Genomic DNA, 19,826 nt, shown 5'->3' with positions numbered 1-19,826 from the left:
AACCACAACCCAAAACACAGCTGAAATAGGACAACCTAAGGAAAACCATTTACTTGCAGATGGTCTTTTACAATGGGCTTCATAATGTCAATTACAAAAATCACTTACACAAATAGTTTGCACTTTCATAACTGAAACCTGTCTTCATTATGCCGTTATCCCTTGACTAAAATTTTGTTGGATCTAAATGTAAGGAGGAATGATGTAGCCCATGTTGGCTACCTTAGATGGTGGCCATCCTAAATTAGATTTCAATAGTTCCATGGGGGAAATAAAAGTTCTATGAAGATTTCCATGTAAGTTACACTATTTAAAAAAATAAAAACTCTAGGGAAAAAGTAAAACTATGTTTTTTATTGCTTTTGCCTGGACTTAAATCAACCTGCTTAATTTCTCTGTAACTCATCCATACATACACACATATTCATCCCAACTCGCCCTATTCAGACTTCACTGTGATAAGGCAGGTGGAACACTGGGTACAACCTGCTAAAGAAACATATTGCCAGGACAAGGCACTTCATCTGTTTGTTTGTTTGTTGGCCTAAAGCATTTTACTTCAGGTGAGTAAGAGAAAAGAGAAAGAAGAGGTAATGCAAAAACAATGTTCACAGGCAACGTTACCAAGTATAAAGTAGGTGTTAACATATAAACCTCCACGGAACCAACAGGTTTCTTGGTACACTGCTAAATAAGGTATGGTCTGAAGGTGTTCCATCATCATACATGCTAGTTTGTCCTCATTTTGTCTACAAACCAATCTAGAGAGATTTCTCAGTGAAAGAATCACAATTTTGATTCTACTGTTTTTACTATAAGAAGCTAGCTGGAAGTATTAAAAAAACAAAAAACCTAACATTTAACTTCCCCTGAAATGAATTCTTTTCATAGAAAGTTTTGGAAACCTCCTTTTATATGTTAATAGGAGCATACCCCATATACTGTTAGGAATGTGCAAATTAAGAATGCCCGGGTGGAAAGGCCGGCCGGGAGCAGCAGAGCAACTAACACCAGCCAACACTTAGTCTGGGCTCCTAGGCAATGTCCCTGAACCACAGATTAAAGGCTGCGGGAAGTTACAAGGTAAAAGACATTCTTTGCAACCTGGTTATAAATCTCCCCCAGACTACTTATAGTCAGCAATGGGAATGCATCTTCTACTGAAAAAGCTGATATAAAACCATCAATTTACTGTTAAAGGAGAAAAGAGCCAAATAAAACTCATAAGAATCCTCACTCAGAAAACTTTATAAACACTTTCCAGAGGCAGAATAAGTTACCTAATAAAGACAAAAAAATAAGGCTTCCCCAGGGTAATTAAACCAAGTTATTCCTTTAAGATCAAAACAGAAATGGTGAATTGAAACAGTAACTAAATCCTAAGATTTCATTAAATTATACATTATCACATTTTTAAATTTAAAAAAAATCAAATACTTTAGTATTAAAATGTTTTAGACACATCATCATTGTCTCACCATTAAAAGTAGGATCACTTTAGACAATTATTCTGAAATCTATAAATGTGCTTTAAAAATGCATTAAAAGCTAAGAATCTCAACATCTATAAGGCCTTTAGCTACTAAGTATGAACCTTCAGGAAGATGAGAGGCCAACTGAAAATGCACCAAAATCTCAAAACAAAGCTTTCAATTTAACAGTCAAAGCTAAGCATCAGATATGCAAGTAAACAGTTTTTAGAACAAGCTGGAATTTTTCTAATATTTAACGGCAATTAAATAGAAAAGCAAGAACTTCAAGGCAAGATGGTACGTAAATATGAAAAAAATATAAAATGCTTGCAATTAATTCAGGACTTATAAAAATACTTGCATGGTAAAGTGTTAAAGTAGTCAAAAGAAAATTCTTTGATAAAGATTACATGCTAGCAGAGACTTTCTTCCTTCCACCTTCCATTCATACTTCACGTATGTAGAATTTACGCTCAGATTTGGCCTAAGCCTTCCCACCTCCCTCCCACAACAGAAATTATCTTAAGAATTAAGGCTCACATACCTGGATGTTTATATACACGTTTGCAGGCAAGTTTTATGAAGTTTTAAAATCCACAATAATTCCCCATTATAAATCAAACAAAACGGCAACTAATAGATAAAAATTTTTTATCACACAATCAAGGTAAATAAAAAAGAATTCTTAGATACTTCTAGGTATTGTCCATAGTTGGGTGGGACTTTGGTCCTCACTAAGCCAAATCTATTTTAAAGCTACCAGACTAGTCAAGTAAAGTTAAAGAAAGAAAGATTCGATAAATAAAATCGACAGTTTTAGCTTTATTATTAAAAATACTAAACAGTGCATAGGAGAATGTAAATAAATGTTTTGGATAAAGACCTGATTTACTGCTAAGCCACATGAAACAGGACACCAATGAAAGGCAGTAATGTTTGGTAATGTCTTTCCTCTAATCCTTAATAAAGTTCTGTTCTTATGCAGAACTCTCAAAAACAAACCCTCTCAAATGACAACCGTGTGAGTGAGGAAGAAAACACACACGTACATAAACCAACGAACAGTGAATCTGACCAAGGCACAAGTTCAAGTGACTTATCAGAGGTCACACGGTTCACTTAAGATTCAAGCTTTTTTCTTAAATATCAAGTTATTTCTTTTATTATGACCTGCTCTGGCTTCTCAAGGCATCTTTGCCTCTTTTCTAGAAAGAAGCTACAGGACTGAAGGCAAAAAAAAGAATGTGTTCCAATAAAACTGCCAGTCTGTTAGGTAAAAGACCTTAAATTTCAGTGTATGGTAGATTTAAATATAGTATGATTTTTCCACATTATGTGGCAACAGGATTCTCTAATATTATAAGGTTTTAAAAGTATGATGGCATTATTTTCAGTCTTTAGTTCTGAAGCTTTTGCAAGTTTTGTAAACTTTTAAAAAAGGAATCCTTCTCAAAAGAGTAAGGTATAAAGGAACTGACAAGTTTCACCCCAAAACCACATCTTTCATGGGGTTAACCTCAATCCCCTCCCTACCATGTCTTCAAAAGCACGAATTCAATCTTAAAAGGCACTAAGTGGCACATAAAGGACTTAAAACCACATTTCCGTTTTTTTCTTTAGCTTGCCCCCCATAAAGTGCACAAAGCAGAGAGTATTAAGAAAATAGACACAAGCTTAGATCTACATCAGCAAAGAAAAGAAATGCTCCCAATAGAAATGGAAGTGTGTTTAAGAATTTGAAACCACGGGACAGGTCTGTTTGTTTATTAGTGCCATGTTTCAGCTCTTCCCAGATGGTCCCAGATCTGCATCCCTCTGGACCTGAGCCTGTGGCCGCGGCAGAAACCCAGTAATCAGCAGGGACTAGTCGGGTTCTCGCTGGATTCTCTTGTTAAGATGCTATTGAGCTTTTTTATCCACGGGTGGTCTCCCAACAACTGCATCCCTCACAGCAGCCTGAGTGGAATTACCAATATGAGAAGTAGCCTGCAAAAGTCCATTTATTCAACATATAAGTTAATAAAATTCAGCACAGCATCAAGAGAGTAAAAGTACCTGGAGACAAACTTTTGAAAATCTCTGTCTCCATCATGGGTACGTTACAGATAATAAGCGAATGCAAAAGTAGGGTGCAAAGAGTCAGCTGAGCCTTTGCTCTGTTACTGGGGTGGGGTATGCAGCTCTCCTGGCTTCACCACAACCTTCTAACTTAAGTGATCTGTTCAAGCTACTCAGAAAAAGAAACCAATCAAAGTCTCAAGTACCTGTAAACCTGGAGATCATGTCCAAGTCAAAAGCCATTGGCTTTTTGTAAGATTTTTTAAAGAGTTGCCATCCATTAATAGGACTCAAAACAAAATTTTGTTAAGTTCATATTTTTCTTACTTTTTTTTTTTTTTAACAGTTTTATTTTATTTTTTTTGTGAGGAAGATCAGCCCTGAGCTAACATCCATGCTAACTCTCCTCTTTTTGCTGAGGAAGACCGGCTCTGAGCTAACATCTATTGCCAATCCTCCTCCTATTTTTTTTTTCCCCAAAGCCCCAGTAGATAGTTGTATGTCATAGCCACACATCCTTCTAGTTGCTGTATGTGGGACGCGGCCTCAGCATGGCCGGAGAAGCGGTGTGTCGGTGCGCTCCCGGGATCCGAACCCAGGCCGCCAGTAGCGGAGCGCACGCACTTAACCGCTAAGCCACGGGGCCGGCCCTAGTTCATATTTTTCAAAGCTCTTGATTTTCAGTGAAGCAAATTAGCCTTGGATGGGAGAGAGAATCACACAGGAATTGTGTCTGAAGAACATGTAGTTAGAAGTTTCCCATGAGAAATACAGTATGTCTAAGTTGGAACATTTTTGTATTAAAAGGCAGTTTTCAGGCATGGAAACAAAATATTAGGAATAAACATTAATATCTTAAAGAAGGATAATAAAAGATAATGCCTGTCAGGAAAAAAAACAGCCAAGGGAAGTCTCTCATGCCTTCTTTCACTATGAAACTCTTCTTCTTTTTTTTTTTTTTTAATTTTATTTATTTATTTTTCCCCCAAAGCCCCAGTAGATAGTTGTATGTCATAGCTGCACATCCTTCTAGTTGCTGTATGTGGGACGTGGCCTTAGCATGGCCGGAGAAGCGGTGCAGCAGTGCGCGCCCGGGATCCGAACCCGGGCTGCCAGCAGCGGAGCGCGCGCACCTAACCGCTAAGCCACAGGGTCGACCCCGAAAGTCTTCTAAATAGAGATATTTTACAATAGAAGCACAAATATCCGTCCATTACCAACCCTCAGCCTCCTCAGCGGGCACCACTTACCTGCTCTAATACATATGCTGCACCAGAATCGATAGCTCCGCCCAGCTCACGGTATTGACCAGAATACCTGATGTACCCCCAGGTGAGAAGTGCTATTAACAGCAGTCCAACCATACAGTTGAACAGCTGGGCCACAACCTCAAGACCAACAAAGCCAGTGAGGCCCGAGGCTATGTACAAAGCCACGATGCCCGTGAAGAGCACTGCAGGGGTTCGGAAGGTGCTGAAGACATTCTTGCTACCATTGTGCTTGCAGAAGTTCTCGTAGAGTTCCTTGATTTCCTCCTCCAGCTCCTGCTGGTAACGAAGGCTAAAATCCTTCCCACCCATCTTCTTGATCTTCTTAAAATGCTCTAGAGCAAGCTGTTTGAATTCACAGTGCTTCTCCTCTAGGATGTCTGGAGACAAATAAGGTTTCTCTCCCCCACAAACCTAAAAAGAAGAAAGACCCATTGTATTCAAGATCCCTTCAAAAACAAGTGCCAAATAAACAAGTGAAAACACTGAAAAGGTTAGAATATTTTAAGATACTAGAAATTAACTTTAAAACGATGACCAAGACCAATAAAGTCTGGTTCACTTCCTCTGGAAAGCATACTTTAATAACCAGGGTGACACTGATCAGTGACACAGTAAGAAAGCTTTGTTAGAAATGGGGTAATAGTTAGAAGGCCCAACGACCAGGATGAGCTGAATACAGCATTGTTGCCTCATCATCTTAACACACATTAAACAGGATCAAGTTTGGGCTTCTGAAGTCAGCAACGATTCCCAGGTTGCAGATATTTCAGAATAGGACACAGGCCCCACGTACCTCCTCCATGTTGTTATAATAAACGTCCTTGGCAGAGGCTGCAGCTGCTAAATTGTTGGCTTCAGCAGTGGCCTTTCAAAGAGGAAAGCATAAACTATAAATCCTCTCTTTTAACATTCTTCCACAAATAACCAAGTAAAAATTTTCTCTCACCCTATTCCCCATTTTTCCTTTTTTTATTATCCTTCTGCTATTTTTCAGGTTTCCATACAGCCCCATTTGTGAACTAAATATACCTTTTCTGCCAAAAAATGTTCTTATACATAAGAATCTTCATCAGAAATTAAACCTCCAAAAACATCATTTCCTTTGCTTCAATTTTAAATGTTAAAAAATAGATGTAAGTGAAAAAAGAATGGAAAAAGTTCATCTTTATGACGTCAATCCCAAACTCAAGGCTTCCTTTGTGAAAATGTTTTGCTACTAAAGAAATAAACATTTGGCAATAAATGGCCTTGTGTTCAGCACATGAAAGTCAGAAAGTATATGTTTTAACAAAATGACATCTTGAAAATATCAAAACGTTGAAAATAAAACTAGTTGAAAATAAAAAACCTGATTAGTAAATAGATACGTCAGGACATGTTCTACTAAAGTAGACAACAGATAACAGGAAAATGATTTGTCTAACTAAACTGGGTATGTTGCACCTGGGTATATAAAACAGCGTTTTCTATAGTACGTCTCGTGGGAAGACCAGGCCCCAGGAGAGGCCGTTCTGCTTCAACTGCACCACCACAAATACAGACAGGAAACCAGAAGGCAGTGACACTACTGGAAAATGTGCTCAAGTTATCAGACCTAAGCACAACGGGAAAGGAGAGTGACAGTATTCTCTTCTCAAAGGACTCTGTTTGCTGTACACAGGTCAACCCAAGAATCAAAGGACATCATGTAGGATGTCAAAGAATTGCTTACCTGAAGCATGGATTTGGGGTGAGGCAGATCTTCTCCTTGGTAAATTTTAATATATGCCTTAGAATATAAACATAAAAATGATTATGAAAAATGACATTCTGTCATATCTAATCAAACTTTAATTTTTAGAAACAGTGACCGTACAACTGCATTTTCCTAAAGACCTAGATCAACACCCAGGAATTAGCAAAAACACAACACACCCTGGAGTGCATGTTAGCATTTTTAGTTAGCTGAAGATGTTCTCAAGCAGCACGAGCCTACCAGGGACAGGATTCCCACCAGACTCCCCATGCACACTGGCCTCACCACTACCTGTGGGCAGAGTGACCATCCACCTTGAGGTAGTCGTGTCACATCTAGGTGCAGTCTCCTACTCACAGCAACCTCCTAACCACCTCCTGTCCACACCATCTTCCTTGAGGAACAATCTTCCTTTAGCCACAGTAATTACTCCTCTAAGAGAGTGCAAAGAACATCCATTTGGTTCTTGGACCGATGCTGCCACCCCGTGGCCCACTCCTGGAAGGACACTAAAGTCTCTGAAAATGCCTCCCACCATCTCCTCCACGAAACTTTCCCCTACGCTTTAAAATACCAACATTCAAGTTATTTTACGGGCCAGATCGGTTTTGCCAAAAGTCAATATTTTAATAATTAAAACCTGTATTTACCTTAAAATACTCCAGTAGCCCCCGACAGGTGACTTTTGAGCCGTTGATCTCCTTTTCCATTAAGTTAGCAGGGTTTAATACAAACGGTATCAATGTCTGTAACTGCTCTTTGAATTCACTGGCAATATCTGTCCACAGGACCATGAAGGAGGAAACAGTAAACCAAACAGACTTAATCAACCAAGGCGAGCATGAAACGCAGTCTTCGCAGTCTATCTAGCTGTTTTAACATTTGCTGGTTGAAAGCGAGGGGAGCGTCCCAGACTGACACTTTCTGGCTATGACCAGGTTGCTGATGGCTCTCTGTCCTTATGGACTTTCTTGTCTCCTTCCTCTCTGCAGTCCTCTCTAGTCCAGAACAGAATATGCAGAAGATCCGTACCCTGGTTTTCACTCTGGGAGTTTCAGTCTCCTCCCTATCCTTTCAAGAAATTTCATTTTTTAAAGAATTTCATTAACAAGGTCTTCAAAAGATCAGCTGTCAATCCCTCAAGTTCTCTCAGGCCAGGCCCTTGCCACATCCTCACACTCCCCCTTAAATCCATTAGAAATCACTATTTATCCATGTGCTGTATTTTTGTTCATCTTTTAATGTTAAAAGAAGCAGATGCACCTGTACTTCATGATATTTATTTTCTAGTATCTCCTCAGAGAGGTCCCCTGAGCCACCCCAAAGGGAGAAGACTATTGTCTCAGGAAGGTGACAGCTATTTTGCAGCTTCTACAAAGTTGCCACAGAGGGCTCAGGAGAGCCATTAAATAGAGCTCTTTCCTCAAAGTGAGAACAAGCTGGTCCACCAATGAAGGAATTAAAATACAAGGAATCTGGGGCCGACCAGGTGGCGCAAGAGGTTAAGTGCGCGTGCTCTGCCATGGCGGCCCGGGGTTCGCCGGTTCGGATCCCAGGCGTGCACCAATGCACCGCTTGTCAAGCCATGCTGTGGCGGCGTCCCATATAAAGTGGAGGAAGATGGGCACGGATATTAGCCCAGGGCCAGTCTTCCTCAGCAAAAAGAGGAAGGATTGGCAGATGCTAGCTCAGGGCTGATCTTCCTCACACAAAAAAATAAAATAAAATACAAGGAATCTGATTTCTATAATCTAACATCTTCCCAGGTTCCCAACTAATTCAAACCAGTGGGTGGATTTGAAAAGAAAGTGGGTGGGAACCCACACCAAGGTAGGAACTCTTCAACACTCCATAACCCTAATTTATAAAACTGAGACATTCTTATATCATTTATTCATTGAACAATTTTCAAGCACCTTTTTGTGGCAGGCATTGTTGTAAGAGTTGGGGACAGAGCAGTGAAGAAAACATACATAGTTTCTAAATCTTTCCAATTACAAATATCGCCATAAAAATTTCTGCAGAAAAAACTTCAGGTTACTTTTATTTCCTTAGATTATATGGTCCTCTGAGACGAATTAAGAGATTTTATAATGACAATGTAGACTCCTAGAAAACATTCAAAAACTTCTAGAAGAAAACATAGGCAGTACGCTCTTCGATACCGGTCATAGCAACATATTTTCAAGCACCATGTCTGACCGGGCAAGAGAAACAATAGAAAAAATAAACAAATGGGACTACATCAAACTAAAAAGCTCTGCACAGCAAAGGAAACCATCAACAAAACGAAAAGACAACCTAACAATTGGGAGAAGATATTTGCAAACCATACTTCTGATAAGGGCTTAATCTCCAAAATATATAAAGAACTCATGCATCTCAACAACAAAAAAACTACCAACCCAATTAAAAAATGGGCAAAAGACCTGAACAGACATTTCTCCAAAGAAGATATACAGATACCAACAGACACATGAAAAGCATGTTCAAAATCATTAACTATCAGGGAAATGCAAATCAAAACTACAATGAGATATCACCTCACGCCCGTCAGAATGGCTATAATTAACAAGACAGGAAACAGCATGTGTTGGAGAGGATGTGGAGAGAAGGGAACTCTCGTACACTGCTGGTAGGAGTGCTAACTGGTGCAGCCACTATGGAAAACAGTATGGCGATTCCTCAAAAAATTAAGGATAGAACTACCATATGATCCAGCTATTCCACTGCTGGGTATTTATCCAAAGAACTTGAAAACACCAGTGCATAAAGATACATGCACCCCTGTGTTCATTGCAGCGTTATTCACAATAGCCAAGACTTGGAAGCAACCTAAGTGCCCATCAAGGGACGAATGGATAAAGAAGATGTGGTATATATACACAATGGAATACTACTCAGCCATAAGAAACGATGAAATCCAGCCATTTGTGACAACATGGATGGACATTGAGGGTATTATGCAAAGTGAAATAAGTCAGAGGGAGAAGGTCAAATACCGTATGATTTCCTTCACTAAGTAGTAGATAATAACAATAAACAAACACATAGAGTCAGAGATTGGATTGGTGGTTACCAGAGGGGAAGAGGGGAGGGAGGAGGGCGAAAGGGATAATTTGGCACATGCGTGTGGTGATGGGTTGTAATTAGTATTTGGGTGGTGAACATGTTGTAATTTATGCAGAAATAGAAGTATAATGATGTACACCTGAAATTTATACAATGTTATAAACCAATGTTACTGCAATAAACAAAAAATTAAAAAAAAAAGAGATTTTATAATGACAATGTAGACTCCTAGAAAACATTCAAAACTATAAAAAAAAAAAAAACCATGCATAAAGCCCACTATCAGATAATCACATTAACATTTAAAATACTCCCTTTCCTTTTTAAGGCTTTTCTATATTGCTAAATTGTTTCTGTAGAAGATTGAACCAATTTACACCCCCACCACCAATGTCTGAGCAGGCTTGTTTACTACTTTCAACACACTAGAGATTTTTATTGTTTTCAAAATCTTTATTGCCTCGATTGGTGAAAAATAGTATCTTGGGACTTCTGCTTCTGACAGTACAGACTGGAGAATCTGAAGGGACCTTCTTCCTAACAAGATCCTGCATAAGATATATTCCATTACGTTACTGGACTTGGAAATAAAACGGAGCTGCAAGGGGCTGACCAGGTGACCAGGGCAGTGAGCCAAGTACACGGGAAGCTGTGGCTCATTTGAGGCCACTCACTGCGACGGGGTGACTAAACTCTGGGCAAAATTAACTCCTAGATTAAGTTGGATCCTGGAAGGGGGCTGGAATGGTCCCAGGTTAGTAAGCCCCCAGCTCCCTGACAGAACAAACACATATCTTCTCTGGAGGAAAAGAGATCCGAATAACATACCCAAAGAGCAGCACAGAGAGATCTGATGATGGGAAATAAGGGGAAAAAATTAACACACGGAAGTTAGAATGAGATTTAATACATGTCTAAGTGGAGTCCTAGGAGATAAAGGGGTGGATTAGAGGCAATAACAGAAGGCATAACGGCTGAGAATTCTCTAGAAGATGAAATACATGAATAATGGCCGAGAATTCTCTAGAACTGATAAAATACATGAATCTACTGCTTCAGACCACAGCATATAACAAGTAGGTTAAACAGAAAGAAATACATATTTAACAATAAAACTGTAGCACAGCAAAGACCTTCTGGAAGAAGGAAAATGTTTCCAGAAGGACAGCCTGCAATACAAGAAGGAAAGGTGAGGGCTGGACCGGTGGCATAGTGGTTAAGTTAGTGTGTTCTGCTTTGGCAGCCCAGAGTTCGTCAGTTTGGATCCTGGGCACGGACCTACTCACCACTCATCAAGCCATGCTGAGGTGGCATCTCACATAGAAAAACTAGAAGGACCTACAACTAGGATATACAACTATGTACTGGGGCTTTGGGGAGAAAAAAGAAAAAGTAAGATTGGCAACAGATGTTAGCTCAGGGCCAATCTTCCTCAAAAAAAAACAAGGAAAGGTGAGCAAAGAAATAAAAAAACATGTAGGGAAAGCTAAACAAATATCATCTTATATTATAATAACAACAGTTAACCGGTGAGGTTAAAAAGAACACAGAACTAAAACACTAGTTAAGCAAAAGGTAATCAGAATTAAACTGTCCTAATGCTCTGCTATTATTCAGGAAGGAGATTAAGCTATTTATTTACATTTTAAATAAGTATGTGTGGTAAAATTTCAAGGATAACAACTAAAAGAATTTATTTTTATCGAGTGTATAACTTCCATATTAGTGAGGAGTGGGACTAGAATAAGAAAACAAACTCAATTTAAAAGAAAAAGACAAGCAGGAGGGGAAAAAAGCATAGAAAGAGTAAAACTAATATAAAGCAAAAAGCAAGATGATAGCTCTAAAAGCAAATATATCAGGAATCAGAAAATGGACTAAATGCACCAATTAAAAAAATAGAGATTGTCAAATTGGATTTTTTTTAAATCCACATATATGCTGTTTACAAGAGATACACCTAAAACATATAGTCACAGAAAGGTTAAACATGACAGACAGAAAAAGAGACACAAACAAATACTTAGGACAACAAAGCTGGGATAGCCATGTTAATAAAAATAAAACAAGCTTAAACAACAATAAAAAATTATTAGGCATAGAGAGGGTTACTATCTATTGCCTCAATTCACCGGAAAGATATAACAATTCTAAACTTGAATACATTTATTTAAAATGGCCTCAAAATATATGATAAAATAACAGGGAGACACTGACAAATCCATCAAAACAGACGAAGATCAATGCACATCTATTACTGATACTCAAGGAGCCAAAAATTAGTGAAGATAATGAAAATGACACAAATAACAAGTATGATTTAGAGAGACAAACAAACCTCATACTAAAAAATTAAACAAAAGACCCAAGCCAGCCCTGATGGCCTAGTGGTTAAAAGTCGGCACGCTCCGCTTCAGCGGCCCAGGTTCAGTTTCCATGTGCAGAACCACGCCATTCATCTGTCAGTAGCCATGCTATGGTGGCGGCTCACACAGAAAAACTAGAAGGATTTACAATTAGAATATACAACTACATATTGGGGATTTGGGGAGAGGAGAAAAAAACTAGCCATTGTGTTCAGCACATATGGAACATGTATAAAAAGTCTAAGACAAGAAATACGTAACAGCAAAGTTTTAAGAATCAGTATCATAACACTCAAACATTATCAACATACTTGATAAAACGCGTCAATAAACATATCATCAAAAGTTTAGGGCTTACATAAAAAAAGACAAAATCGTCCCATTTGCAACAACATGGATGGGCCTGGAGCGTATTATGTTAAGTGAAATAAGCCAGAAAGAGAAAGACAAACACTGTATGATCTCACTCATATGTGGAATATAAACCAACACATGGACAGAGAAAACTGGACTGTGGTTACCCGGGCAGTGGGGGTGGGGGGTGGGCACAAGGGGTGAAGGCAGTCATATATGGGGTGATGGACAAACAAAAATGTACAACCCAAAATTTCACAATGTTAGAAACCATTAAAACATCAATAAAAAAAATAAATAAAAAATAAAAATAAAAAAAGAGAGAAAAAAAAAAAAAAAAGTTTAGGGCTTAGCCGTGGCTTAGCGGTTAAATGCGTGTGCTCTGCTGCTGGCAGCCCGCGTTCAGATCCCAGGCGCGCACCGATGCACCGCTTGTCCAGCCATGCTGAGGCCATGTCCCACATAGAGCAACTAGAGGGATGTGCAACTATGACATACAACTATCTACTGGGGCTTTGGGGAGAAAAAGGGAAAAAAAAAAAAGGAGGAGGATTGGCTATAGATGTTAGCTCAGGGCTGGTCTTCCTCAGCAAAAAGAGGAGGATTGGCACGGATGTTAGCTCAGGGCTGATCTTCCTCACAAAAAAAAAAAAAAAAGAAAGAAAAACTAGATGTTCATTTCAGTTGATGCAGAAGAAACATTTGACAAAATACAATACCAATATATAATTTTTAAAATATTTTTGACAAAATAGGAATGGAAGGGAACTTCCTTAATCTGAAAAAGGATATATACCAAAAATCTATTGCAAACATTAATAATAATAAAATGTTGGAAGCATTCCCTTTAAAATCAGGGCTAAGATAAAATGTCTGTTATCGTTGCTTCTATCTAACATTATACTGGAGTCCAAGTCTTCCTATAAGTCAAGAACAAAATTTAAAAACTTAAAATTTGATGTGGAAAAAAGCAAAAACTCCATTCTTCATAAGTGACATAGACAATATCTAATAATTATAGATAAATTACTAGAAATAATGAGAGTTTAGCAATATAGCTGTATATACAAAAGAATCAAATGTATTTCAATACACCAGCACAAATAATTATGAAAAATAATTTTTAAGACTTCTAAGTTCTAAGGAAACTAGAAATAAATCTAATAAAACATGTATAAGACCTTAATCAAGTTTTTACATTCTTCATAAAAAGAAATTAAAGACCTAAATAAAGGGAGAGATTACCTTACTCAGGATAAGAATACCTATTATCATAAATATATGCCAATTCCCCTCAGACCAAGTTATCGATTCAATATCATTCGAATCAAAAATAAAACAGGGACATTAATAAACTTGATAAACTGATTCCAAAAGTTACATAGAAGAGCAAAGACTGAAGCATAATTAAGAAAGTCCTGAAGACGACTAAGGGTGAAAAAGGGAGGGAATTGTTCTACCAGATATCAACTCTTATCATAAAATAATAATTATGATAATGTAGTAATGGCACATGACCAGACAAAATGACCAATGGAACAAAATAAAGAGCCTAGAATCATACCCATGCATATATGAAAGGCTTTTTTTTAAACATAACAGAGAGAAAAGTAAGAAAACCATCATAGGGAACTACCAACTGAATTGGTAGTCCGACATACAGAGGAGGAGAAACAAGGGAAATGCAGAACAACCAAAAGACGAGCGATAAAATGGCAGCATTAAGCCCTCATATATCAATAATCACTCTAAATATAAATGGATTAAATTCTCCAATCACAAGACACAGAGTGGCAGGATGGATTAAAAAACAAGACCCAACAATATGCTGCCCTCCAGGAAACACATCTCAGCTCTAAAGACAAACAGAGGCTCAGAGTGAAGGGATGGAAGACGATACTCCAGGCTAATGGCAAATAAAAGAAAGCAGGTGAAGGGGGCCGGCCTGGTGGCATAGCAGTTAAGTTTGCATGCTCCGCTGTGGCGGCCCAGGGTTCGAAGGTTCGGATCCTGGGCGCAAGACTAAGGCAACACTTGTCAAGCCATGCTGTGGTGGCGTCCCATATAAAGTAGAGGAAGATGGGCATGGATGTTAGCCCAGGGCCAATCTTCCTCACAAAAAAAAGAAAGAAAGAAAGCAGGTGTTGCCATACTTAGACAAAGTAGACTTCAAGACAAAACAGGTAATGAGAGACAAAGAGGGGCAGTATATAATGATAAAAGGGACACTCCACTAAGAAGACCTAACACTTATAAATATATATGCACCCAACACAGGAGCACCAAAGTACATAAGCCAACTATTAACAAACCTAAGAGGAGATATTAACAACAACACAATAATCGTAGGGGACGTTAACACCCCACTCACATCAATGGATAGATCATCCAGACAGAACGTCAACAAGGAAACAGTGGATTTAAGCAATAAACATAACAGAAATTGCAAATAACAGGAAAATGGAGTATTCAATAAATAATGTCACAAGTATTGGTATCTATGTAGAAAAATAGAAGGATCTCTACCTCACATACACACAAAAATTAATTCCCAGTGGATTAAACATAAATATGAAAGACAAAGCTTGAGACAGAAAGAGAGAGAGAGAGAGAGTGTGTGTGTTTAGAAAAAGGAAAGGATTTTCTAAAACAAGACTTAAAAAGTGCTACATAAAATCAAAGGTGAATGAACGCACCCACATTAAAACTAAGGCATATTAAAAAAAAGACAAGACACAAGATGGGAGAAGATGTCTGCAACAAGTAACCAACAAAGGCTCATATCTTCAAATAGACATATAGGATCTTTACATTGCAGAGAAAGACAAACAATCCAATCAAAAACTGAATAGGCAGTAACAGGAATTTCACAGGAAAGGAAACATGAATGGAAATAAATAGACGAAAAGATATTCAATCCCATTAGTAACCAGGGAAACATGATTTAACACCACATTGACATACCATTTTATATCACTAATTTGGCAAAACTAAGATGTCTGATAACACCAGGTATTGCCAAGAATATAGATCATAGGGAATTTTTACGTACACTGATGAAGGCAGTATAAACTGGAACAACCACTTTGCAAAACCACTTGGTATTATCTAGTAAAGGTGAAATACACATACTCTAACATCCAGCAACTCCAGTCTTAAGCACATGCCTTTGGGAAACTCCCACATATCCATATAAATACAAGAATTTTCACTGCAGCACTGTTCTTAATAGCAAAAAACTGGAAAAGATCAAATTTCCATTGAGAATAAACTGCTATATTCACAGAAGGCACTGTTGTACTGCAATGAAAGAGAATGAACGACAACCACATGCAATAATACAGATAATCTTAGAAATGAAAAAGTGAAAATGCAAGTTGGCCACATACTATATATATACATACACATATTTTTTTCCCCAAAGCCCCAGTAGATAGTTGTACGTCATAGTTGCACATCCTTCTAGTTGCTTATGTGGGACGCGGCCTCAGCATGGCCAGAAAAGCGGTGCATCGGTGCGTACCCGGGATCCGAACCCAGGTCGCCAGTAGCGGAGCGCGCGCACTTAACCACTAAGCCACGGGGCCAGCCCAACATATACTATATTTTTATAAAGTTCAAAATTAAAGAAACTTAGCAATAGAGTATTAAGTGAATCAAACACAAGTAATAATTTTTTTTAAGAAATTCAAGCTGGCCCCGTGTCCTAGTAGTTAAGTTTGGCGCTCTCCACTTTGGCAGCCTGGGTTCAGTTCCCAGGTGAGGACCTACACCACTCATCGGCAGCCATGCTGTGGCAGCGACTCATATACAAAATAGAGGAAGACCGGCACAGATCTTAGCTCAGGGCAAATCTTCCTCACACAAAAAGAGGGAGATTGGCAATGGATGTTAGCTCAGGGTGACTCTTCCTCAGGGAAAAAAAAATAAAAATAAAAAATTCAAGGACAGGGCCGGCCCCGTGGCTTAGCGGTTAAGTGCACGTGCTCCACTGCTGGCAGCCTGGGTTCAGATCCCGGGCACGCACCGACGCACCACTTCTCCAGCCATGCTGAGGCCGCATCCCACATACAGCAACTAGAAGGATGTGCAGCTATGACATACAACTATCTACTGGGGTTTTGAGGGAAAAAAATAAATTAAAAAAAAAAATTAAAAAATTCAAGGACTCGACGTCAGCATCATGGCGGAGTGAGCTTTCCCGTGAATTCTTCCCCCACAAGATACAACAAAAGCAACAGCCACAGACCAACAACGGAATCCCAGACAGTGAAAAGCTAGAGCGGAGGGATCCACACTGCCGCACATCTGAGAGCGGAACGTGCTGGGCCCCCGGAGGAAGTGGGGAGAGGTAAGGAGAACTCCGCTCCCTCCCCATCAGATCAGCGATCCGGTCCGCGCGGCTCCCAGAGAGGGGGGAGGGGCGGCCCTCGGCGGGAAACTGTAGCTCTTCGGGCTCTCTCAGCCAGTGGGAAACTCCCACACAGAGGGCTCAGAGGGCTCAGAGGAGCCACAGGGCTACCATCAACATCTGAGCAACCCAGAGAGCGGATAAAGAGGGGCAAACGAGAAGCCTCCCACGTCAGGGACCCAGAGGGCAAAAGAGAGAGCTCCCCCCTCCCCGCAACCCGGAGTCTGCAGCTCGACCAGATCTAGCGGTCCGAGGCAGACCTGAATAAACTGGACTGGACCCATGGATCGCAGTGGGGAAAAAAAACAAAACAAAACAAAACAAAACTGCGGATCACAACAGAAAAACTGGGGCAGAGCGCAGGGGGCTTAGACTACACAGCCCTTTACCACCAGACAGTGGCGGCAGGTGGAAATTGCAACCAGAGACTTCCAGGATGAGGAAAATCAAAACCAACACAGGAACCACAATGCAAAAATATATGAAATCACCAGACCAGAAACAAAATGACAAGCACCCAGAAATCAACCCCGAAGACACAGAAATCCATAAACTAAATGACAGAGATTTCAAAATAGCTATCATAAAAACATTCAAGGAAATATGAGACAACACAGACAAACAATTAAATGAGATTAGGAGTTTCTTCACAAAAGAGATTGAAATCATAAAGAAAAACCTATCAGTGCTGATGGAGATGAAGAACACAATGGAGGAGATAAAGGAGAATCTGGAATCTTTAAAGAACAGAGCTGACAATATGGAGGAAAGAATTAGTACTTTAGAGGATAGGAATACAGATATACTCCAGATGGAAGAAGAGAGAGAACTAAGACTAAAAAGAAATGAAGAAAGACTCCGAGAAATATCGGACTCTATTAGAAAATGTAACATAAGAATTATAGGTATTCCTGAGGGAGAGGAGAGGGAAAGAGGAACAGAGAGCCTATTCAAGGAAATAATAGCTGAAAATTTCCCAAATCTGGGGAAGGAGCAGGAAATACCAGTAAGCAAAGCCAACAGGACGCCTATATATATTAACAGACAAAGGCCTTCACCACGACACCTAGTGGTAAGGCTAGCCAGGGTCAACGACAAAGAAACAATATTAAGGGCAGCTAGACAAAAACAAAAAATAACGTACAAAGGAACTCCCATCAGGCTCTCAGCGGATTTCTCAACAGAAACTTTTCAGGCTAGAAGAGACTGGAATGATATATTCAAAATACTAAAAGACAAAAACTTTCAGCCAAGAATACTCTATCCAGCAAAAATATCCTTCAAATATGATGGAGAAATAGTAACTCTCCCAGATAAACAAAAGCTAAGGGAGTTCATGGCCACGAGACCCCCACTACAAGAAATACTCAAGAAGGCCCTCAGGCCTGAAAACAAGAAGAGAAAGGGAACACAAAGCTTGGAGTAAGGAGAAAAGTAGGTAGACAAAATCAGAGAAATAGTAGATCTTTACCGGAATAGGTTAGCAACCACTTAAATACTAAACTCAAAGATCAAAGGAAGAAATTCACCAAAAATAAATTTAACCTCATCACTGTAAACACACAGCCACAACACAAGATAGAATAAGGTATAACAAGAGCAACTTAGAAGGGGAAGAGGAAAGTGACTGAATTGACTTAGTATAAGGAAATAGGAGGCTATCAGATAATGGACTATCTCATACAGAAGATTTTTTGCCCAAACCTCAAGGTAACCACTAAACAAATAATCAAATTAAAACCACATATGATAAACAAAGAGAAAACTAGAAGAATCATAAGACAGAACAACCAAACTGAATTGGCAGTCCAAAACAAATGGGACAAGAAACAAAGGAAATGCAAAAGAACCAGAAAATAAGTGACAAAACAGCAACATTCAACCCTCATATTTCAATAATTACCCTAAATGTAAATGGATTGAACTCTCCAATCAAAAGATACAGAGTGGCAGGATGGATTAAAAAGCAAGACCCAACAATATGCTGCCTTCAGGAAACACATCTTAGCACTAAAGACAAGCACAGGCTCAGAGTGAAAGGATGGAAGACAATACTCCAAGCTAATGGCAAACAAAAGAAAGCAGGTGTTGCCATACTCATATCAGACAAAGTAGACTTCAAGATAAAACAGGTTAAGAAAGACAAAGAAGGGAAATATATAATGATAAAAGGGACACTCCATCAAGAAGACATATCACTTATAAATATATATGCACCCAACATAGGAGCACCAATGTACATAAAACAACTATTAACAAACCTAAAAGGAGAAATCAACAACAACACAATAATAGTAGGGGATCTTAACACCCCACTTACAGCAATGGATAGATCATCCAGACAAAAAGTTAATAAAGAAATATTAGACTTAAATGAAAAACTGGACGAGATGGACCTAGTAGACATATACAGAGCACTCCACCCAAAAACAGCTGACTACACATTCTTCTCAAGCGCGCATGGAACATTCTCTAGGATAGACCATATGTTGGGAAACAAAGCAAGCCTCAATAAATTTAAGAAGATTGAAATCATAACAAGCATCTTTTCAGACCATAAGGCTATGAAACTGGAAATGAACCAGGAAAAAAAAACTGGGAAAGTGACAAAAATGTGGAGATTAAACAACATGCTACTGAACAACCAATGGATCATTGATGAAATTAAAGGAGAAATCAAAAACTATCTGGAAACAAACGAAAATGATAACATGCCATATCAAACCATATGGGATGCAGCAAAAGCGGTCCTGAGAGGGAAACTCATAGCGATACAAGCCCACCTTAACAAACAAGAAAAAGCCCTAATAGGCAACCTTAAATTACACCTAACAGAACTAGAAAAAGAAGAACAAACAAAGCCCAAAGCCAGCAGAAGGAGAGAAATAATAAAAATCAGAGCAGAAATAAATGATATTGAGACCAAAAAAACAGTAGAAAGGATTAATGAAACAAAGAGTTGGTTCTTCGAGAAGATAAACAAAATAGACAAACCCTTAGCCAGGTTAACTAAGAAAAAAAGAGAAAAGGCTCAAGTAAATAAAATTAGAAATGAAAGAGGAGAAATTACAACGGATACCATGGAAA

General features: G+C 38.9%; 1 protein-coding gene across 2 annotated transcripts in view; it reads right to left on the bottom strand.

Annotated features, from left to right (window-relative positions):
* Window positions 1-510: 510 nt before the first annotated feature.
* Window positions 511-19,826, bottom strand: part of ATL3 (atlastin GTPase 3) — a 55,987-nt gene continuing 36,671 nt past the window's right edge. For both annotated transcript variants that reach the window (XM_058526603.1, XM_058526604.1), the window contains exons 9-13: window positions 7,187-7,314; window positions 6,513-6,569; window positions 5,595-5,666; window positions 4,781-5,212; window positions 511-3,458 (exon numbers count right to left, since the gene is read on the bottom strand). In XM_058526603.1, the coding sequence (XP_058382586.1) occupies window positions 3,372-3,458; window positions 4,781-5,212; window positions 5,595-5,666; window positions 6,513-6,569; window positions 7,187-7,314 (776 nt within the window). In that variant the 3' untranslated portion in view covers window positions 511-3,371. The remainder of the gene's footprint in view (window positions 3,459-4,780; window positions 5,213-5,594; window positions 5,667-6,512; window positions 6,570-7,186; window positions 7,315-19,826) is intronic.

Source organism: Diceros bicornis, chromosome 31 (assembly GCF_020826845.1).
Source record: "Diceros bicornis minor isolate mBicDic1 chromosome 31, mDicBic1.mat.cur, whole genome shotgun sequence".
NCBI classification, from domain to species: Eukaryota; Metazoa; Chordata; class Mammalia; order Perissodactyla; family Rhinocerotidae; genus Diceros; species Diceros bicornis.
Note: the sequence above shows the minus strand (reverse complement) of the source record. Positions and strands in the feature narration are given on the sequence as shown.